This window comes from Loxodonta africana, chromosome 8 (genome assembly GCF_030014295.1).
Source record: "Loxodonta africana isolate mLoxAfr1 chromosome 8, mLoxAfr1.hap2, whole genome shotgun sequence".
NCBI classification, from domain to species: domain Eukaryota; kingdom Metazoa; phylum Chordata; class Mammalia; order Proboscidea; family Elephantidae; genus Loxodonta; species Loxodonta africana.
In genome coordinates, this window is record NC_087349.1 from 105,948,534 (window position 1) to 105,972,515 (window position 23,982).

Consider the following 23,982-nt stretch of genomic DNA (forward strand, 5'->3'; position numbering starts at 1 on the left):
ACTCACCCAGAGGTGCCTCAGAAGACAGGCCTGGTGATCAGTTCTACTCTGCAAACATAGCGCCACACAGAAATTAACACAAACGATCTTTGGGATACTGAATCAGGGTTAGGAGTTTCCCATCTTCTGAGTTATAAAAGAATTCACCTATGTTTTTCTGTTAATACTTGTATGGTTCCATTTTCACATTTAGATCTTTGATTCATTTGGGGTTCATCTTGGCATATGTGAGCAATGGGTCCACTTTTATCCTTTTGATATAGATATGCAGTTGTCCCAACATCATTTAAAAAATGTCTTCCTCCTTCTGATTTGAGATGCTGCCTTTATCATTCCTAACTTGCCATGTGCACTTGAGTCTATTTCTGGATTTTCTAACCTGTGACATTTCATTGTCCATTCACGTGTCAGTACTTCATTATTTTATTTACAAATATATGTAACTATCTGGTACAACTAGCCCTCCCTCATTGTTCTTTCTTTACAGAGATTTCCCAGCTACGATTGCTCATTTATCCTTCCAAATGAACTTTAGAATTAGCTTGTCTAATCACCAGGAGGAAGCCCTGGTGGCGTAGTGGTTAAGTGCTACGGCTGCTAACCAAAGGGTCAGCAGTTCGAATCCTTCAGGCACTCCTTGGTAACTCTATGGAGCAGTTCTACTCTGTCCTATAGGGTCACTATGAGTCGGAATCGACTTGACAGCACTGGGTTTGGTTTTGGGTTTGGTTTTTGGTTTGGTTAATCACCAGGACTCCTTAGGAAACAAGCTAATGATATTTTTATCACATTAAAATTTGCTTAGGGAGAACTGACACCTTTATGATATGGAATCTTGCTATCCAAAAACATGGTATGTGTTCCTGTTTGTTGAGTTCTACTTTGGTGTCTTTCAGGAGTGTGTTTTAGCTCTTCTGCTAAGGTTCTCACATAAGTTCTGCCAATTTCTTAGCAATTTTTTTCCTAAGTAATTTTTGTTTTGGTTTGTTTCTACTATTGTAAATAGGGTCTGCTCTTCCATTATTCCTTGTAACTGGTTATGATTTGTACATGTGAAGAATATTGATTTCTATATTAATCTTATGTTCTCTGCTTTACTAAGTTTTCTGTAGTAATTTTTCACTGATTCTTTTGTGTTTTGCAGATATATAATCATATCATGTATACACATAATATATTCTTTATTCTTCCTTTCCAATTCTCCTCGTGCTTTTTTGTTTGCCTTGGTTTTTTTTTTTTTTTTGCCTAATTCCATTGGGTAATAACCTGCAGAACAATGTTAAATATTAGTGATAGAGTGTATCCTTCTGTTGTTCCTGACTAGAATGGAAAAACCTCTAGTAGTTTCCCAATAAGTAAAATACTGGCTTTGAAATACAGAAACACACATCTATACAAACACCCATATACACACACACATATGTATACATGTATACCTTATGTGAAGAAATTATCCAATAATTCACCTTTAACTGATTATTTTTTTATATCAATACTTACTTTTCGTCAAGTGCCTTTTCAATATCTACACAAATCATATAATTTTTCTCCTTAATTCTATTAATATGATAAATTATAGTAATGGACTTACTAATATTAAATCACCCTTGCATTCTGGGAATAAAGCTCTCTTGGTCACTGTTCACAATCAGTCTAGGCTAAGCTGTGGTAACAAATAGCCCCTGTCTCAGGGGCCTAAAAGGTTTATGCCACATGCCCCATTGTGAGTCAGCTATAGTTCTGCTTCACATTGGCTTCATTCCAAGACCCAGCCCCTTGGAGTAACTGCCATCTGGAGTATTACTGATCTCATGGAAGAAGGAAAAATGGGCATGCTAAATGAAGGGCTGGCACTTAAAACTTCTACTCAGACATCTTGCATATCACTTCTACTCATTATTCATTGGCCAGAACAAATCCCATGGCCTAAGTTCAACAAGGCACGGATGTATAATGCTCCCATAGGGATAGGCACCACAAAGGAGGGGCACCAAAATGTTTGGTGAAAATCCAATCTACCAGTAGATGCTATTGGATTCAATACAGTGACACCTGTGAGAGCTGGAACTTGGGACTGCCTTGTTCTTGCCGGTCTTGCAATTTTCCACCTTTGACAGTCTAACCACTTTTCTATTGCTTGTTTTAGTGGAAAATATTTGAGTTTTCCATCTTTGACAGGTTTCTGCATTATGCAGTTCTGGCTTTTGCAGATTTTACTGTATTTTAGAAATTTTGTTTCAACATTCATAAAGGAGCTTGTAGTTTCTTTTTTGTATGGTCTGTCAGGTTTTTCTATCAATACTACACCTGCTTCATAAAAATAATTTGGACGTAAGAAATTACTTTCTTATTAAGACTGCTATGTGATTGACACTAATATGGTACTAAAGTTAAATGTATTATCATTATGTAGTGGGGAAAAAAGCTAACTTCTGCCTTGAGAGCTTATTATATCATAATGAAAAGCATTTAATATTATAATGTATGTGATCTGCCTGATATACAAAGTCTATTTCCTTTTAAAAAGTAAAAACAAAAATCCCATTAGAGGTTTCCTCCAAGTAAAAAAAATTGGAAGATAATTCAGGAATGAAAAGCATCCTCTACAGAAAAGCCAAATTTCACTTACCGCCACCCAACCTGTGTCTGAGAGGTGTGTTTTTAGTATTTCCCATCTCCCACTTTTCTAGTCTGGATTGTAAAAATGCTACTTTTTTTTCTGTGCACATTCCTGACAGTACTTTCAACTAAACAACTCTGCTGAATTCTGCCGAAAGACAAGCCTGAACTGCGAACAGCGTTACTAAGGAGGTAAGAATTTTTTGTGGGTGGAAACTGGGGATTTCCTATCAGCCTCCTGCCTCCTTAAACCCTCATGGTCAACATGCTCCCTGGCTTGAAAGATTCTTAAGCAAGCTTCCCAACCTGCAGTATCAACATTGCCTCACCTGGCAGGCAGGTGACTGGTAAATATTTATTCATATTTTTCCTATGGACAAATCGAAAACACTAAATACTCAAGTGGCCTTTGGCTGCTTCCAAGGCTGCTTGCCTTCAGAAAACATCAGAGCTGCTACCTACTGAGCAGTTCCCTGATCTTCCCACTGTGCCAAAGGGCTGGGGCCCCAATGCATCAAGTTCTGGCTGTTTCATGTACATGCAGTTTATTTCAGCTTCAGCTTTGCTGCACACAGCTTTACCAAAGCTGGGAGTAACATGACCTTAATAGGCCCCTGGACTGGGGGCAGGGGTGGTTGGAAGGAAGAGAGGTAGGGAGAGGCAGAAAAATGGAACAAATGACAGTATAATTTGTGATTTATGTAAGTCACATAGGCCTTGTCAGTACATATTCAGCACAGTCTTTGAAGCCTTTGTTAACAGAAGTATATAGTCACGCCAAAATCTTTGATGGCTACCAGCTGTATGCAAAATTAGTACAAAATCTTAACGTTGTCACTCACGCTACGGCCAATCTACCTTTCTGGGACGTTCTTTACTAGATCTTCATCTAACCTATACACTGGCAAAAGTGACTGTTGTTTCTTGGGCATAGTTCATGTGTGGCCCTCTGGAGTCTTTGTTCAGGTTGTTCTTCCCTCTTGCAAGACATTCTCCATCTCATCTGCTTGTCACAATCTTAGACTTCAAGGTCCATCGGAACAACACTCCCCCAAGTAGCCTCATTTGGACTCCTCTTCACCTGGTATCTCTCTCCCCTGCATCCTTGTAGCACCATTGCTTAAGAGCCTTTTGGCACAGTATTCTAATCCTCTGTAACCCCCCCAGTCCCAGCCCACTCACCCACCTTACTAGCTGGTAAGCAACTTATGGGTGGGATCCTATGGCACTCTGTACAGTGATGACACATGGGAGTCATACCACCACTTGTAGCTGGGATTTCTGGTCTCTCTTCTGCCATCTTGACAATTCTACAATTCTCACAATTCTAGTGTAGCCCTTTCTCCAATCTCTGGGCTCTCCTGTGTCTATGATGGGGTGTGCGAGGGGCACTTGCTCAAACTCTGACCATGGGAAAGTAACCTTTTCCTCTGATGATTACACGCACTCTCCAAGACACCTTCGAGGTAGTTAGTGGGAAGCAATGAATGGCTGAGTCATGGTGATGATTGAGTATACCGGAAGTAGTGGGCTGCAAATACACATCATTGCTATGCTGAAAGAAAAGGAGAGAAAACGTCTACTGCAATGACCAGGCTCCACCTACTCTGAATCAGCCAAGAGGGCATTAACTAGAAAATACAGAAGTAAACCTAATTAAAAAAAGTACCCAAGATGGTAGCTTTCTGACAGAAACCAAGGAGCTTTTTACTACATAATACTATTTCCTGTCAAGTGGGTTTGAAAAATCTCTTCTTTAACTCAAACCCTACACGAACAAAAACTGTCATTTGCTTTTACTTCAGAACAGGTGGCCCATCTAGGCCCTGGTTTTCTAGGATTTGGCCATAGCAAGAAAATACTAGCCAACACTTAAAGGAGGTCAAAGTTATAGCAGACAGTCTGATGTGAAGCACGCATAAATCCACACACACACAATACAAGAGTATCTGCTTGTGAAAGATAAAGTAGCATAAAATCGTGTACAGGGCTCTCCCATTTATTGGAAAAGATTGTTTATATTTATTAATAAACACACTAGCTAGCAAAGTGCCTTCAGGGAAAGAGACTTACTTTTCACTGTGTAATATCTTCAAAGGATAAAAATAAACACATTTTTAAAGACACAAACTCCAGAACAGAATAACTTCCAACGATTAAAGGCCTTGTACTCTACCTGCGTGTTGAAGCTTATGTTTCTGGGAGGCTTCTCTCTAATGAATATTAAGAACGTAGGAAAGCAGCTCATGAATGTCCTTTATGGTAGGCAATTAGGAGTGCACTAAGCCTAATAACACTGAGAGAGGGCTAAATTGGCCTTTTAAAAGCAAAGATACTAAATTTCTGTTTTGCAGCCTCCAGTGCTTAGAGGGAAGGTCTTTTGCTTTCTAAACGAGTTCCCTTACAAGAGTAATAAAACCCAAGGGGATAGTTTTCTAATAGGTGGCTAAACTGGTCAGCAGAGAGATAAGAACCCAGTAGCTGTAAACTAACTTTCGTAAGATTCATGTATACATACACATTTTTTAGCTTTCAAAATGTTTGAAATAAAAGCAACTCTTTTGCAAATCTTCACTCAGGCAGACAGCTGGCAACTGAAACAGAGGTTAAGAAAACAGAAACACAGAAGCAAACAAAATATTCCAAAGTGATTGAGAATGCCCACAAGCTATTAACAATGTGAATTCAGAATAAAGCAACTGAAACAAAAATGCCTGGTCCTTCTTAGTATTCTACTATCCACAATTAAAAAAACTTCTTCAGAGCAGTAAGCCTAAGTCTTTTTATTCTTCGGGCTGGAAATTATGGGATGGGGTGGGGAGAGGCAAAGAAAATAAAGAGAAGACAACCAGTAAAAACCAAAAAACATTTTATTAAATGTCCTCACCTCTATCCTGTGCTTTGCTTTTATACAGAGCACTTTTAAATAAATTATCTTATAAACTTACGTATGGTGGTTAAGAACTATGGCTGCTAACCAAAATCTCGGCAGTTCAAATCCACCAGGAGCTCCCTGGAAACTCTACGGGATGGTTCTACTCTGTCCTATAGGGTTGCTATGAATAGGAATCAACTCGATGGCAATGGGTTTGGTTTTTGGTATAAACTTATAGTAAAGATTTCTTTCTGATTACACAAAAAACCACAATAGTGTTCCTTGTGGTCAAGTGATAATTACAGTACCATTAGCACAAGCAGGCTCATTTGATCATCCCACTGGTGGCTGGAAAGAGGCTCGAGGCAGGGTTTGCTTCCAGAGTGGGCTGTTGCCCGTCACCGCTGTAGGATGCACGCTGGAGAGGAAGGCAGGCCAGGCTTCAAGAAAGCCGGCTCTTTCTGATCACCTTTACTCCTTCTTTGCGTCACCACCGTTCTCCTTGCTGGACTTGAACATGGGAATCTGCTGACCTCCTTTGAGCTCTAAGAAGACCTCCTGAAGGTTCCAGCTGATAGAAAGCAAAAGCACAGTTGCCAATCAACGGAACACTCGGCGGGCAAAAGATATGGCCAAAAGAAGGGAATAAAAGCAGTTGTTTGGAGGAATATCTTAAGGGTTTTGAAACATGTTCTCGTAGTGCTGTTAATGCACTGTTTCAATACCATTTTATGAACTCTTATTTAACCAATATTAATGGCAAGGCACATTTAAGGAAGAATGACCAATGGGCAAATGGAAAGAGACTCCAGAAGGAGAAGGAGCCGCTCATTTCCCATTTCCTAATCCACACCAACCTTCAGTTCCTGGCCTGGAACACAGCCAGCTCCTACACTAATTCCCGGCTGGGGCTCCATGAGCCTGGGGTGAGCTGGGTGGGGGCTGCTGAAGGGCCACCCAATCCTTTTGTCCTCGGGAATTAAAACATATCCCGGCTGGAGAGCAAACATCTCTGAGAGAGGTTTCCCGTGGGGGAAGAGAGTGGATGTAGCTATTGGCAACCAGACAAGAAAAGCCAATTAACAGGGTGGAGAGCTTATGTAAAGAATGTGATGAATAATTCTGGAACAGGAACCCAGGCCTTTATTCACTTGTAACGATTGAGGCAGTAGAGTCAGAAGCTGTAACACAGCATCAAGCCGTCATAGACTGCGACTATAACTGGGAAGTTTGTCAAACTCAGCAGCACAGGAGAGGGCAACCCAGTAGACTGCACTGGGTAAAATATCGGGGTTGAGCCAAGAGCCAGAGCACTGGCTTGCTGCCCAGACTGTGAAGCTTTCAGTTTCAAGTTCTGAAAAGCTAATTATTATTACACAATCATTTAATTACAAGTTAAAATGGCGTCAGCACTGCTTCCATCCAAAGGTTTTCCTTGGTTCCCCCACCCACTTTCCCCATGTATACCTCTTAAAGGGGGCATCCCTGGACGAGAAGACGTAGAGGTAGCCCTTGGCCTTGGACCCAGAGACAGGAATCTTCAACTGGGGACATAAACAAGCAGACAGGAGAGATGTACTTGGATATATGGTTACGACAAAATGATGCCTTCTAGAACAAGTCCTGTAAAATCCAGTGATTATCCACAGAATCTGGTTGTTTTCCAGTAGCCCAGCTGGAGAATTCACCTGAGTTTCCACCTGGCTCCTCAATGTCCTGGCCCTCTCTGGATTGTTTGGTGTGGTCAGTGGCCAGTCTCCTAGTTGGCAGAGACTTCATGTGCCAAGGAAACCCTGGTGGCATAGTGGTTAAGTGTTATGGCTGCTAACCAAAGGGTCGGCAGTTCAAATCCACCAGGTGCTCCTTGGAAACTCTGTGGGGCAGTTCTACTCTGTCCTATAAGGTCGCTATGAGTCAGAATCGACACTGGGTTTGTTTTTGTGTTTTGGTTTATGTGCCAAACCCAATGTCCTGGGTATTTATAACTACTATTCAAAAACCCACTGTTCAAAAAGAACAAACTCCTAACAGATGCAACAATATGAATGAATTTCAAAAACATGCTGAGTGAAAGGGCTTTACACAAAAGAGAGTATATAATATATGATTCCACTTATGTTGATTTCTAGAACAGGCTCAACTATGCTGGAAAAAAGAATCAGAGAAGTGATTGCCTCTGGTAGAGCTAGGGGATGTGGTAGGGGAAATCTGGGAAGGGCACAACATAGTACATAAAGACAATGCTCTGCACCCTACTTTGGTGAGTAGCGTCTGGGATCTTAAAAACATCCAAGCTGCTATCTACAATACAACTATTGGTCTCTTTCCATCTGGAGCAAAGGAGAGTGAAGAAAAACAAAGACTCAAGGGAACAATTAGCCCAAGGGACTAATGCACCACATGAACCACAGCCTCCATGACTCTGAAACCAGGAGAACTAGATGGAACCCAGCTACCACTACCAACTGCTCTGACTGGGATCACAACAGAGGGTCCTGGACAGAATAGGAGAAAATTGTAGAACATAAATTTAAATTCACAAGAAAGACCAGACTTACTGGTCTGACAGAGACTGGAGGAACCCTCAAGACTATGACCCTAAGACATTCTTCTAACCTGGAAATGAAGCCATTTCCAGACACCATCTCCCAGCCAAACAATAATCAAGCACATAAGATATGCATTAACATGCAAGAGGAATGTACTCTCTAGAACAATCAATTATACAAGATCAAAAAGGCATTATCTGCCCAAAAGCAAAGATGAGAAGGCAGAAAGGGGTAGAAAATCAGTGAGAAAGAAAATGCGGAACCCAGGGAGGAAATGGGGAGAGTGCTGACACATTGCGGGGAATGAAACCAAGGTCATGAGATACTTTATGTACAAACTATGGAATGGGAAACTAATTTGCTCTGTAAGAGTGAAGGTGCATTTGGGAAGCCTGTTGGAGAGCTCAGCTTGCTCTACACCAGCATACTCACTGCCTGGGCTCACACCACACGGAGGGGAGCCCTAGATGCTGGAACACCCCAGGCCCACTGAGCCAGCTGGAGAGCCTCCACAGGAGCTGCTGGGGGGTTGTTAGCGCTCCTATTGAGAAAAAATATGCAGTGCCATGTTTTTGATTTTTCAGCGATAACTAAAAAAGGTACGCGGCTTGTGAAGGAGCACGACGTGCTAACAAGGAAGCTCATTACTAGGCACCTCCCAGCTGCTTTCCTGTGCCTGGTAATGTCCAAAGGTGCATGCAGGGACTGGGCATATCCCACCCACTTCACATGGCCACACGTGAGAGAACTACTTTGGTATATATACACATTTGTGTTTTCTAGAATTCTCTGGCATTTAACTGTGCCACCCAGGGGCAGGAAGTAGGATTTGAAAGAACAGTAAACACCAAGGGATCAATGTATGTGTGCACTGTGGCAGTTGTACTTATGAGGGGGACGGCACACAGGCTGGTTTCTTCACTGGCAGGACCTCGTTAAACAGCAAAGCAGGCGTGTCTAGTAAACCAAAGTGTTGGTAGTTAGTGATGATTTCATACACACACACACATATACACAAAAAAAAAACAGTAAAAATGCTTTTATATAGCAACGTCCTCATGAATGATGGAGACTTCACACCTCTGGGCAAAGCAAAACCAAAAAACACCAAGCCCGTTGCCTTGGAGTTGATTCCGCCTCATAATGACACTATAGGACAGAATAGAACTGCCTCACAGGGTTTCCAAGGTTTTGAACTGCCAACCTTTCGGTTAGCAGCTGAATGCTTAACCACTGCACCACCAGAGCTCCACTGGGCAAAGTAAGGGAGCTACAGATAAGAAATTTGGGATAAGATGGTACATATAGGCCAGTGTACTCATAAACAATTGCTTGTAAAAGAAGTGAAGGAGAGCCTGAGGGAATGCTAAGAATACCTACACACTGGAAGAGCAAAAGTGGCTCAGGGCGAGCTGGACTTTGAACTCCTGTCCCTGTGGAATCATGCATTTGGCCATGGCAGAGGTGTAGACCCAGCACCACAGCCCACCCAGTCAGAGTGCAGCTGAGGGGGCTTGGCGCTGCGGGACAGCCCGGGAAGAAGACCCTCTCAGTACCTGCCAGAGTTTGGTAGAATTTAGGTCAGAGAAAGCTGGACCTGCCCACAAGCACTGCCCCACCAAAACCTCCACAGCTTCACTCCTCACTTATCAGGTCATCAAGTCTCTGGGTCACAGAAATGATGTGCCTCAGCTGCAGGTCCTACAGCAAACACTTACTGAGCACTGTAGCCAGGCCCTGGGCTCTGTGCTGAGAGACAATAGTAAACAGCCAGACCCAGTCCCTGGCTCACGGGGATCCAGCCAGGTGGCCAGAGCAGTAAGTGCTGCACAGGGGAAGCACAGAGAAGCTATAGGGCCCCACGTGAGGGGATGGGATGACCATGCGTGTGAAGCCATCTGGCAGAGTGGGCACTCCACATGTGTCCACAGCCCTCCCTCTGCTCCTCCTGGGTTCCCACTCTCATCTAAGGGCCCTGCCATCCTTCCACTTGCCCACACTAAATGCTGGAGGATCACCTTTGACCACCCTCCTATATGCAGCTGTTACCAAGTATGTCATGGGCCTCCACCAAGGCCTGGCACCCAGCTCTGGTTCCCCCAGGCCACAGCACACTGCACCCCTGTGCGGCCACATCCCTCTCCTAGGGCAGCTCCCTGCACCCAGTCCCTGTGCACCTCCAGCCACTCGAAGTCATTTTCCTTCCAGACCAGATCAAATACACCAATCAGATACCTGAGCACTGCTTTTGTAGTCAGAAATTAAAAAAAAAAAAAACCCATTACAACTATTTCCACTAAACAAAATAAAGGGAAACTAGGTCAGATCATACCACTCTTCTCCTCGAAATACTTCAGGGGCTCCTCCTGGTCACAGAATCAAGTGTGTACACATTACATGATGACGCTGATGGCCCCCTAGCCCCCCAGCCCCTCCCACATGTCCGCACCCTCCCTCCCTGACCTATGCTTCCATGGCGAGGTCACACGGACAGGGGACACTCAGCTACGCACCTTCATGCTGCACCGCAGCCTGAAATACCTGAACCACCTCCCTAAGTCTTTACAACCATCTCCCAGTCCGCTAACCGTGCCCTCCAGGCCTTCATGACAGCACTTGCTTCACCCTGATTCTGGAGTTTTCAACTAGAAACTCCCTGAAAGCCTTCTGCAGCTCTGTATCCCCCACATGGCTTAGAATCAGTCCTTGAACCCGGCATATGCCCCAAACATATGTGCTAAACAGAAGAACAAATGCATTTTATCATGTTGAACTATTACAAGAAGATAAAATATAGTTCAAGGAAAGGAAAAACATTCCGTGGAAGCAATGTACAACCCCTGGAAATACCAAACTGTCAAGAGTGGGTTGCAGCTAGACGAGGGCTGGTGGCTGTAAATGTATTGCAAGCCCAAAGCAGAAGCGGTGGCAAGGCCTCATGGGATACTTCTCTGCTGCCTTCACTTCAAGATGGCGACCTGAGCACACACACCCTAGATTTCCTAACACATCAAGTCCTCACAAAGTAGGAAAGATATATGAAGATAAATAAATCCATAACTTTTTTTTTTTTTTTTTAAGTGTCAAATCTCAGGGGATTTTCCCATCCCAAATCCTTAACTCCAGCCTCCTCTAAGACTCTTTCCAGCTTAGGGCAGCCCCCATCTCTCCTTCAGGGAGCACTAAGCCTACAGCTCACAGGGAGAGAACATACCTGGGCTTCAGTAATGTCGACGAAGTTGAACCTGTCGGTGAGGTGGAGATAGTGAATGTTGACAGGAGGGCCCAGAGCTTCCAGTGACTCGGGATGACTATACAGGTGCTCCAATGCCAACTGGTAATACAAAGCCTTGGAAAACATTTCTAAATGGGAAAGACAGTTGTTATTTGTTTTGTTTTGCTCATTGAACTTGGTCAGGTAGAGTCTCTGTAGAAAGTTAAATAATACAATTCATGCACAAGGTAGAAACAAACTTCTGAAATTAATGGATGGAAGAATAACTCAGGACCATCTACTCTAAACTGTCTACTTTGCATACTCCAAAACCAAGGCACAGAGGGGCAGCACCTGCAGGGATGTGGTATGACCTTGGGCAAGGCACTTAACTTTTCTATGTTTCAATTTCTTCATCTACTAACTAAAGGGTTTGACCAGATCTCCTCTAAGTTTCCCTCCAGTTTTAAAATCCTGGGATTCCAGGCCTCACTCAAGTGAGAGCTGGTCAGAGGCAGGGCTGGGACCAGAAACCAGGACTCCTCACTTCTAACCAGTGCTCATCCACTACAACGAGGGGCCTGATAGGCCAGCACAAAGCGGACACCCCACAACATCAACAAAATGCTTGGGCTAAGAAATAGGACAGGAAAACACTCATCCGTCAAGTTTACAGAAGCAAGCATTTCATGCAGAGAAAGTTTATGAACTGCTCTCAATACCAAGCTCCCATCTTAGCCCAAAGGCTGCAGGGACTCCAGAAGACGCTTCCCTGAAGCTGTAGGTACAGAGAAGCTGCCGGAGGGAGAGAGCAAAGCTAGGCTCTCGAAATAAGGTTTTAAGGTTGGCAATAGACGGTTCTTCCCTGGAATCAGTGGATCACAGTAACAGAAGGGAAAACGGTCTGTGCTGCTTTGTGGGAGAGGGTCTGGGGGAAGGCTGCCAAGGTGAGCAGGATGCCTGCCACAATAGGACAGGGGGACAGGAGGGGAGACAGGGGAAAGCTCATCTTTACTGAGTGATCTCCATGGCTAGGCAATGTCCTGAATATTCTCACAACAACCTCACACGTAGGCACTGTTATTACCCTTGTGGCAGAGCTGGGATTCAGCCCAGGGAGATGGCTGCAGAGCCCACGATCCCAACCATCCAGCTCGTGGCCTCTGCTGGCAATGCCAGCCTCCTATGGGGCAAGGCTGTCAGACCAGAGGGCTGACCCCCAACCCCTAAATATGGCTATTGCTGTTTGTGTCCCTTTGGCAGAGGGGATGGAAGGCTGAGCTATCCAGTGTGAATCATCCCTGGGAAGGCTCCTCCCCAGCCACCTCCAGATCCAGGGAACTCTGGCCTACTCTGAAGGAAGGGGCTGCACAGGTGGAGAGAACATGTGGCCTGCCTGCCTGTCCACTGATGACACCCACTTACGTTCTGGGGAGAAGTGAGGAGTCAAGCTGCGCAGGCATAAAAGAGAAGCAAACAAAGTCAGTCTAGAAAAAATGGCTGTGGCTTTGCCACCAGTAGCATTGAAATGACCTTAAAATGTCTCAGCTGTGACAATCACTGCAGCCTGCCTTTACAAATTCAAATCCAGCCTACGAATGGACTGGGCACAGTGGGGCTGGAGGTGACATCTGTCAGGATTTTGCTGCATCGTGCTCTGCTTGCTTACTTTCTCCTTTCGCCAGAGTCCCTCGCTCAAGGTCCCCTCCTCCAGTAAATCAACAGCAGAGAATGGCAGGGCAAAAAGGCTGACGACACTTGAGAAAGAGCCAAAGTTTTCCCCACCTGTGAACCATCTGGTATCCCCTTCCCCCTGTTCTCTCTTTAGAAAATCTCAGAAATCTTCACGGATCCCCTACATGTGCACTGGAGTGAAAGCCCCAGCTTGCTTCGCAAGTTTTCTTATGCAAATGAGTCTTGCTTCTTTTTACTGGCACTTGTGGCTCCTGGAAAAACTGGGGTTACAGGCTAAGGAGGAGACAGTGGCAAAGGGAATGGAGCAATGGCTGCAGAAAAGACAAGAAACGTGTCACCAGCGTTCTCCACCTCTAATCTGCTGAAAGCATCCGAAGCATTTCCCCTGACTGAGGAGCAGGAGCAGGGGAGGGGAGGACACCAGGCCTCAGGTGGTCTAGTTCGCTGGAGGTACTTACTTTGTATAAGATAATACATGAGGGTGCAGGTTCCACTAGTAAACACGCCAGTGTAAAGAAACAGTTTTCCCAGGGGCTTTGACATCCTGCTTTCTGGAAACTTAGAAAAAGAAAAGATGTGAATTTATTGAAAGATTCAGGTTTGTGCCAAGGGCCTTGCCTGAACTGGGCCTCACAGGAAAGGACAGCGAAGGAGGAAGCCAATAAGGAGGCAAGGCCGTCCTCTCTGGCTTGCTTTGGTAAAGTCAGGGCTAGTTGGGGAGCCAGAGCCAGAAAGCCCTCCCGGGGTGGCCCGTGTCCAGCTCAGGCCTCGGGGGCCCTGCCACCATCCAGCCTGGAGCACAGTGCAAGTATTCAGCCTGCCACCCTGACAGACAGAACCCAGCCTGTGTGCCAAGTCCTGCGCAGCCAGGAAGCCTAACTACTTTGTCTCAGGCCGGCTGGTAAACAGGAAGCTTATCCTTTTGTGGCAACAGCTTGTCTTGTAAGCCTACAAATGGACTGGGGCTGTCACTGGCTGCTTTCTTTCATATTTTGAAAGACGCCCCACCTCCTGGATGGGGAACCTTGGTTATGACTTTCAGGCTGAATGAACAGATGGAGGGAAGCCAGCTCAGCAAACACAGGGCACTGTACCCACCCTTGCCGTTAACTCCCATCCCCTCAAGGCCTGGGTGAGGCTGAAGGAGCACATGTGCCTTGATGGAGCCAATATCCTCCTTCCTTGTGGCCACATAGCCCCTACTCATACCGGCCTGGACCATTCTGGAAAGCTGTCAGATATCCAGCCATAAAACAGAGAGGTAGGTCACCAGCTCACAACAGGGGCCACGATTCCAATGTCTACAGGGGCCAGATGAGTCATGTAAATGAGAGAAGCAAGGCTGCAAAGTGAAGGACACATGCCCTCGCCAGGGGGGCAGCACCAAGCCAGTTATGGCTAACTGTGGCCACACAGGCCAAGTCTTGGTAGATCTTCCAATTTCCCCAGACATGCCAGAAATCAGGACTATTATGTGAAATGACCCAAATTCCAAATGTTGACAACCAATTTAAAAAAAAAAAAAAGGCCTAACAAAATAGAGTTGTGAGTCAAACTTTCTCTGTGGGCTCCAGTTTGCTTTGACCACCCAAGCTGCATCGGGTGAAATTTAGGTAAATTCCTCTTTCTCTGCCTTTGCTGATGTTTCTCCAAAAAGAAGTAAGATTTTGGACAGAGATGGAAATTCTAAGTTTAGATAAAGGAAAAGATGACCTCGTAAGTGTTTGTGTTCCCACTTGACGAACCAACCTTAGATTTTAATTTTGCTTCTTTAAAAAGCACGGCCTTTGAAGTAACCTGAAACGGTCAGTCACTGGAGTCCGAAAGAACTGGCTGGATCTGGGAGGTCAGGCAACCCCACTCTCCCATCTCCTTCTCTGCCTTCTAGCAGCTGTCTATCATTTCTGAAACCCTGAAGATAAACGAATTCACTGAAGAGCCATGGAGAAAGTTCCTTATGTGGATATTCTTTTTGGGAACTGATAATTACACACACTGTTGGATGGGGCTAAGGTCCCTGTGTGGTGCAAATGGTTTACATTCTACCGAAATGTTGGCAGTTCAAATCCACCCAGTGGCACCGCAGAAGAAAGGCCTAGGGATCTACTTCCTTACGATTATAATAGCCATAGAAGACACTTGTGCAGGTCTGCTCTGAGGCACATGTGGTCTCCACCAGTCGGAATCCACTGGATGGCAATGGGTTTGATTTAGTGTGGATGGGACTAATTTGATGGGTTATACTGAAATTACATATAATCCAGGTTCAAGTAAGTATATGAAGGACTTACATAAACAACTTAATAAATTAAGGATGGTGAAGTTTTATATCATCTTTTTATTATTTACTTATACACTGTTTTATCCAACTAAGAAAAGGCTATTGAAATCCCAAACAAATACACAGCACCCGCCGTGAGAGTTTCAGTTGGTCCTGTACAGCACGTAAGGATATTTGTCAAAGCTGAGTCTAAAGTCAATTACAGTAGTGTGATCTGGGAAAAGCCATTTAATTCTCACAATGAAAATGGTCAGAGCATCACCAAAGAATGCATTAGTCAGATCTTGCTTAATTTGCAGGCGAGCTCAACAGGGTGGGGTAGACGGCTGGAGTTTTGCAGAGCTTCCCACAACATTACAGCTTCTAAAGCCAGGGTGAGACACAAGGGGAAAAATGTCCTGGAAACAATGCAGAAAATACCCATCCCATCCCTCGTGTGAAGGTACAGCCACAGGCAAACCCGAAAGACCAGGAGAAACCCACAACTATTCAGGGAGTGACTTTCATCTGTCTCACCTGAGGAGACCCTGGCAGGTATGTGGGGACTTTGGCCCCAGGACACTCATTACCTTTTGCAACGTGGTAGCACGGCTCTCTCGAAAATCATCAAAAGAAAGTGATCCTGCAATTTAGACAAAGACTTCACATTAGAATCATTCTAAAAACACAATCCTCTCCGCCTTCTAGTTTTTATACAGCCAACATTTATTACCCTCCAAGCTTTAGAGCATGAACAAGAAGTCAAGTCTAAACTCTAAAACAAGCCTGGTCTGTAAAGGGCCCCTGGATTTTCCCCTTTCTCTTTTGTCAAATTAGGAGAAGGAAAAAACAGCCTGTTGGTTTCCTGTCTGTGTACTGTGCACCTTTTGTTTCAGGAACCAGAAAAATGGTGTGGGCGGGGAAGGGGCACACGGCTGCAGAGCTGGCCACAGAAACACACACACACACAGACACACAAGGTGCTGATCGGCAGGAGAAAAGGCCAAACCCACAGACACATTCCTCCAAAACACACTTCCCTGAGCCCAAGGCGCTAACAATGTAAACTCTACACCATGGATTAAGAACAGCTTTTCAGGGTTAACGAGGAACGCTAGTATATTAAATGTATGTTGCTGTTGTTAGCTGCTATGGAGTGGGCCCTGACTCACGGTGACATCATGCACAACAGAATGAAACGCTGTCTAGTCTTGCACCATTGCCCTGATCCTTGCAGGTTGGACCACTGTGATCCATCGGGTTTTCGCTGGTTGATTTCCAGAAGTAGATTGCCAAGCCTTTCTTCTTAATCCATCTTAGTCTGGAAGCTCTACTGAGACCTGTTCCGCGTTACAGCAACATGCAAGTCTTCACTGACGGACAGGTGATGGCTGTGCATAAGATGCGTTGGCCGGGAATTGAACCTGGGTCTCCCACATGGAAGGCAAGAATTCTACCACTGAACCACCATTGCTCTCCATTAACTGTATAAATACCTGGACTTTAATGATACTGTTAAGAATAGCTAACACTTACATCTCTTACTATGTTCCTGGTACTAGTCTAAGCACAGTACATATTCTAATTCACTTACATCTCACAACAACCCCATGAGAGAAGAACTATTATCACCCCCATCCTATATATGAGTCAGTGAGAAACAGAGAAGTTAAGTAACATGACCAGAGTCACAAAACTAGTAAATGACAGAGCTGGGATTCAAACCCAGATAGTCTGGCTACAAGGTCTGTGCTGTCAACCACATGTACACCAACTTTAAGACAGCTACTGATTTCAGAAATATTGAAATGTGGGGGGTGGGGGGATAGGTGTTGCTGAATTAAAATACATTCATATTGCACAGTACAAGAGGGCCTGACAGGAAAACCTTTCCCACTATTTTTCCAGATAAGAGTGTGGCACGTATATGTACTTTCACTCCTTGTTTGGTTTGGCAAATGGTTACTGAGGGTCTACTCTGGTCAGGCAATAAGAATATAAAGATAATATCAAGATATAAAGGTATCCCTCTCAGCCCTGCACTGCACAAGCCTGGAAAGGTGCCATTCACATTGCAGACCCCACAGATTTATAGAGTTCTGAAGATGGTCTTCCAAAGTTGAAGTACTGTAAAGTGTCCTGAGGAAGCAGTGGGTGCCTTTTTCTAATCTGCACAAAGGTGCCTTATGGGTGAGCAGCAGCCTGGTTAGTACAAGCACAGAGATGTACACCAGCAGGGGAAGTGACACCCAGGAAGTGGTCGGCCCTGTCAGGAAGCAGGGGGGACCAGCAAAGGTTTCACAGAGGAAGTTTCTCCTCAGCCGAGAGAGGTGAAGGAGTGGAAATGACAAGCACAGGCTGAGGGGTCAGAAAGCCGCAGTACCTAAGCGTGAGGTACAGGAAAGGAGCACAGGAAATGGGGGTAGGCTGACAGCTGCTAAGAAAGGCCCTCTAGCCTGAGTTGTGGGACCCTCCTCTGCAGGTGGGGGCTACAGAAAGATCTCTGGGGAGGGAAGTGGGCAGGCCGGGGAGGAGAGGCAACGGAGCAAGACCGGCCAAAAGCCTTCTGCAACAGGCAAGCAGAGCCAAGAGCTAAGACAGAGGTAGTAAGAGCGAATAGAAAGGATGGGTATCTTAAAATATTTTGGATACTTCTCACTGAGTTACTAATTTGTATATCAGTTCATTCTACAAAGGATAATGAGGCTAACACAGGTACATATTATAGAAGAAAATCAATGATGAAACAATGAGGATAAATGGAAAATAATTTTAAAAAAAGAAATAAAAGTGGGGTAAAGTGTGTGCCCAAAATTACACACACAATAACACATTTGACAGTTCCTAGGGGCGGCTGCATATTTGATGCTGAGATTCCTATCTGTGCAGCAGGACAGGAAGCCTGGCCGGTTAAGAGGTCCAGTGATGGGAAAAGCAAACCAGCAGCTAAGGAGGAAGACAGAAGTTCCTAATGTTATGTGAAGCCTGAGAGACACTTCTCCCACACCTCCGCAAAACGGGATTCTCTGACGAAGTGGCTGCTGTTGCAAACAACATCCTTAGAATTAAAAAGTTCAAGCTTTCAAATGACTACTTTTTTTTAAATAACATTCCATAATGCAAGCCACTGTCACAGTTCAAGATACAACATAAACATAATTTTACAAACAGCCAAGACAGTGAGGACTCAGTCTGAAGCTCTCTGAGGCTCTGCCTTGATTCAACAGAGAGAGAAGGGAGTGAGGACCAAACCCTCCCTCATGTTAAAGCTGGGGGGGGGGGCTTCAGGCCCCACCCTTTTTTTTAAACAGGATTCAGTTTACCTGTCCCATCAGCTGTCTTTGAAGAGAGTGCTAAATAGGAGCCTGGCAAAAATAAAAAAAAAAGCACTGTAGAAAAATAGGTTCTAGGTTACCTCTAGGAAAGTTGCATCTTAGAACTGAGTATTTGATAAAATTTGAAAATTTTTAAATTTGACATGAAATTCTTTATAAGGAACTCAAGTTAAATTAGTCTACTACGTAGCCAATTAAGGGCCAATTTAGTTGCTTTCAGTTAAACAAGAGAAATGCAGTCCCTGGGTGATGCAAACTTAACCTGCTCTTCTGCTAACAGAAAGGTTGGAGGTTATAGTCCACCCAGAGGCACCTTGAAAGAAAGGCCTGGCGATCTACTTCCAAAAGATCGCAGCCATTGAAAGCCCTGTGAAGCACAGTTCCACACGGACACACATGGGGTTGGCATCAGACGACTCAAAAGCAATTGGCTTGGTTTTAACTGAGGGGAAGAAGGGGTTGTAGCCCTTCTTGAAAATTAAGAGGTTCATCAGCCACACGAAGGGGAAGCAAAGTGCAGGCCAGGGTCTACTCTGATACAAAAAGGGTGACTTAGGCCCCAAAGGCCAACGGTTTACAAACTGGTTTTGAAAGTAATGAACCCCCTTCCAGAGCTGAAGCTCAGTATGTTCAATAGACGCCGGCAGAGCTGCCCAGCAGAGTTAGCACAGGTGTGGAGGCGCCCCCTGCCTGCCGCCCCTTGAGCCCCTTGAACAGAGAAGCAGGTTTGCAGGGAGCATTACCAGGGAGATGAGCAGAGCCAGCCAAAGGGTTCCAGCTACACGGGACCCGACACACGGAGGGGTAAGCAGTCGGGCAGTGCACGGGACCCGACACACGGAGGGGTAAGCAGTCGGGCAGTGCGATTGCAGTGCAGGTGCCGGGAAGGGCAGAGGGCGCCTGTTCAGATAAGCTCTCGCAAAGGTGTAAGTAAGCAGTAGTTCTCAGCCGTGCCTGCACAGCAGCACCACCTGAGAGCTCCTGGAAAAACCAACAGATAGCCAAGCCTCATCAAAAGTCAACTAAATCAGCATCTCCAGGGTAGGACCCAAGCCTTGGAATTTTTTAGCCTCCTCGGGGGACCCTAATATGCAGCCAAACTTGGGAACCACTGTCCAGTGGGAAAAGTCAGCATGATAGCCTGAGTTTTGAAGACTGGTCAGGTCGCTCTTTAGGATCTCCTGGGAAGTCAGAGAACAGAAACCGTTTATTCCTCGATCCATGCCACCCCCAAAGTCCCACCACCATTATCTGGAGGGATTTGGAGGCTGTGGCAATGAACAGAACAGATCACCTCTTCCCAGAGATCACTGGACAAGGGGCAGACCACCCTAGGAGGCCAGGTCAGCTGGTGGGAGCCTCAACTAGAAATGTGCCACACCTCGAGATAAAATCCTGAGTTTAATGAGGAGATGAGCTCACACAAGACAATCATTCCAAAACTCAGCTGAGAAAGTACCTGGACCCAACTACAGATACAAAAATTGAGTTTTTAAGAGGTATTTTTCTCATATTGTAATATTTCTGAAATTGAGCTATGTATATTTATATAAGTGAATATACTTATTAAAGTGATATTTTTTCTCTGTATCACTACCTTAAATGGTTAAAACCAGGATATTTGTTGTTGTTAGGTATCATCGACTCGATTTTCGGCTCAGAGTGACCCAATGTGACAGAGTAGAACAGCCCACAGGGTTTTCTTGGCTGTCAGAAATGCAGCTAAGGAGAAGATTGCTAGATCTTTTCACCTGCAGAGCCACTGGGTGGGTTTGAACCACCAACCTTTTGGTTGGTAGCCAAGCACTTAACCATTGTGCTACCAGAGCTCCTTAAAATCAGGGTGCCTCTTATTAATACACTAGAAGGGAACATTACCGGTGGCTGGAGTAGAAGCAGGACCAGAAGCTCGTCCATGCACCCAGCCTGCCCCAGAAGAGGTTCAACTGTCCCCAGTTCTTCTCCAATGCCAAGCTGTGCTAGGACAGACCCTCTCCAGGAAATCTAACCCCTTCGTTTCTTTTCCTCTGCGTGACATATAGGGCATGGCTTGCCCCACATCTGACTGCAATGGGTCAGGTAGAGGGTGAAAAAAAAAAACCAAATCACACTTAAAAAATACAGAAGAAAAATTAAAGCGGTAAGAATTAAAATGAAACAGCAAAAAGGAGCAAATAAACCAAAAATGCCAAGAATAGGAATAAAAATTTTGAATTTCAGGGGAAAACAAGTATGAATGGCAAAAATAACCAATGCACCTGATGCACAGCTACCACCCGTCTCTCAGTTGAGGCTTGCGTGTTGCTATGATGCTGGACAGGCTTCAGCACAGCATCCAGGCTAAGAAAGACTAGGAAGAAAGGCCTGGTGATCTATTTCTGAAAATCAGCTAATGAAAACCCTATGGATCATAACGATCCAATCCGCCGGACTGGGCAGCATTTCATTGCATTATGCATGGGGTTCCCATTTGTTGGGGGCTGACTTAACAGCGGCTGCCAACAACAAACTTTTTAAAAGAATGAAATGCACTATATTTAAGATAAGGAAGATAAAAAGGCTAATAGCAAAAAGCAAAAAGATGAAAGCATCCAAGTAAATATGATAAAAGGTAAAGGAAAAAGACTGAGAAGTTAAGCATTTTTTAAATTAAGTATAGAAATATCAGTCCCAGCTCCTTAACCTAGTGCTGGTTCTGGAATCTAAGAATAACTTGATTGCTTCTAGAGGAAAACTTTCAGGTGACCTTTTATTCTTAACTCAGATTAATTATGAGACGAGCTCCCTGGCGCAAGTGATTTTTAACCAAATTCTCACTTAGTTAAACTGAGTTAAGAAAGTAGTTAAAGGCTGTTCAACGCTCTTTCTATCAAAAGTATCTGTTCACGACCCCAGGGAGACCACGACTACCTGGAGAGCGGAACCAGGTGCCAACAAAAAGGATTAACATTTTTTTTTTTTTTAAGATTAGTAAAATGTAAGATAAAGACAACATTTAGCTTAAGAGAGCAGCAGGCTACCACTTCCTGATATGACTTCACAAATTCCATTTAAAACACCTATAAAGACACACACAAGAAAGGACAGCAAGTAGAGCCTGCTCAGAACAACAACAAAAGTCTTGGAGACCTTTCACTACAGTGAGAATAAAGAAAGACAGAGAAACACAACCATGGCCAACTGAACCTTTGCACAGCTGGCCAGGAAGTATGTGGGAAGAGGACGAAGCCCTTTGTCTCTCTCCACTCTCAGTTCAGTTTCTGGGTTCATAGCAATTAGCCAGCCCCCTTGGGGTGATGACTGCTTCTGGACACAGCCGCTCTCCCTTTCCCCGCCAGCAGTGCTTTTTCTACATCCATTCAGAGACTAGGATCCCAAGACCCAACCTTGCATCATGCAGAAGCAGGACTGGCAATGACAATTTACTCCAAGAAAAAAAGTAATATGTAGAAAAACACTGATTTGAACACTTAACTGGATGTAGAAAAGCCTTGTCTCTAAGAGCCAGGCACAGTGGGAATGAAGAGATACTATACTGAGAAGGAAAAGGAAGAAGGTCGAATAGGGAGAGAGTTCAAGGCAACTAAAAACGCAATAGCAGAACTGACATCAGCACCAGAGAAAACTAGCAGAATTAGCTGAATCAAAATGAGGACATTCTCTATACATTTGCCTGTTTTCGTCTTTTCATGTAATTGAGGTCAAACAATATTTATCCTTCTTATTTGACTTATTTCACTCGGCATAATGTCTTCAAGCTCCATCCATGTTAAACTTAAGGTTTTCAATCAGAAGATAGAAAAACTCAGATCAGCTGAATGCCATTTTCAATAAGAATAAAACGAAGCCAAAAATGTTAATAGCTGTTGTTGATTCATTCAACAAATACTTGCCAGCTGTATCCAAAATGCCAGGCACCACACTAGGAAAGCAGGCTGGAGAATGGAATGTGGTAAAGGAGGGTGGGGAGATGGGCAGGTCATTATGCAGGCCTTTGTAGTGTATAGTAGAGAGGTTTGGTTTTATTCCAAGTGTAATGAGAAACTACTGAAGGTTTCAATCAGGGAATGACAGTCAGACTTAAAAAAAAAAAAAAAAAAAACTTCTCTAGAAGGGGCAAGAAGGAAAAAAGGAAGTTCAATTAGAGGCTCCTGCAGTAGTCCAGGTGAGAAATAATGGACTAACTTGGACTACTAGGTAACAGTGGAGATGGAAAGAAGTGGACATACTTGAGATATGAAGCAGAACTAACACAACTCGTTGACAAATTAATACTGGGGACGAAGGAAGGACAAAGAGTGTAGCCGAGTGATTTCACAGAATTTATCACTGTTATTCTTAAGACCTCCTTAATAAAAAATACTGAGCATTCAAAATTACCATGCAATTAGAATTTAGAAATGATAGAATCTTGGTTAAAAAAAAAAAAAAACCATTGCCATCAAGTCAATTCTGACTCATAGCAGCCCAATAGGACACAGTAGAACTGCCCCACAGAGTTTAAAAGGAGGAGCTGGTGGATTTGAACTGACAACCTTTTGTGGTTAGCAGCCGACCTCTTAACCACTGTGCCACCAGGGCCCCATGATGTCTCTTATATCTGAACAAAATACATCTCAAGGCCGTTCTCCTGTAGATTTCAAACTATAGGAAGAAGGTATTCAGTATTTTCTGGAATCAAAAGCTTCATGGCCTCTGATTCATAACCATTTCATAATATGAGTCAGGCTAACCCTATTAAACATTTACTTCAGTACTTCTATTAAAAGCCTTCATTTTAGACAAAGAAAATAAAACAATTCAGTATCAGTGATTAGAACTGGAATCCGGGAAGTCAATCGACCCTCCCTGAAACCCTTTACCTTTATCTTCACCTGAACTCTGCCCACTTGCAGTTTACCTCTCTAACCACTCCCCTTCAGTTGCTTATCACAAGCTCCCCTCCTCTATCTGTTCTATAAACATCCTCCCTCACTGTATGTAGCCTCTCCCCACAGAAAATCCTATTCAATGGCCTGAGTTTGGGACTTCTACAGAGCCCTGGTGGCACAGTGGTTAAGAACTAAGGCTGCTAACAAAAAGGTCGGCAGTTTGAATCCACCAGCCGCCCCTTGGAAACCCCATGGGGTGTTTCTACTCTGTCCTATAGGATCACTATGAGTTGGAACGACTCGACGGCAACGGGTTATGATGATTGCCAAATCTCTGTCTCCAGGCCAAGTGTCACTTCCGAGCTTCAAAGCAACTTAATCAACCCTCTATCAAACACCTCCACCTTCTACCATCTATGCCAGCTCTTCCCTCCTGCATTCCCTAGTGTGGTGAATGGAACTAACCCAGGTGTCAAGTCAGATACTTGGAAGTCATCCTAATAAAAACAATAAAATAGCTACCATATATTTTCTAAGCATGTAAGAGCTTTACACGCATCTTCT

General features: G+C 44.3%; 1 protein-coding gene across 3 annotated transcripts in view; it reads right to left on the reverse strand.

The window, feature by feature from the left end:
• Positions 1 to 5,471: 5,471 nt before the first annotated feature.
• LOC100660845 (cytochrome c oxidase assembly factor 1 homolog) overlaps positions 5,472 to 23,982 on the reverse strand; it is a 76,990-nt gene continuing 58,479 nt past the window's right edge. For 2 of the 3 annotated variants that reach the window (XM_064290201.1, XM_064290203.1), the window contains exons 2-6: positions 15,803 to 15,855; positions 13,411 to 13,510; positions 11,258 to 11,406; positions 6,962 to 7,038; positions 5,472 to 6,065 (exon numbers count right to left, since the gene is read on the reverse strand). In XM_064290201.1, coding sequence (XP_064146271.1) covers positions 5,966 to 6,065; positions 6,962 to 7,038; positions 11,258 to 11,406; positions 13,411 to 13,495 — 411 coding nt within the window. In that variant the 5' untranslated portion in view covers positions 13,496 to 13,510; positions 15,803 to 15,855 and the 3' untranslated portion in view covers positions 5,472 to 5,965. Of the gene's footprint in view, positions 6,066 to 6,961; positions 7,039 to 11,257; positions 11,407 to 13,410; positions 13,511 to 15,472; positions 15,597 to 15,802; positions 15,856 to 23,982 lie in introns of all 3 variants that reach the window. The other variant, XM_064290202.1, reaches the window with a different exon arrangement.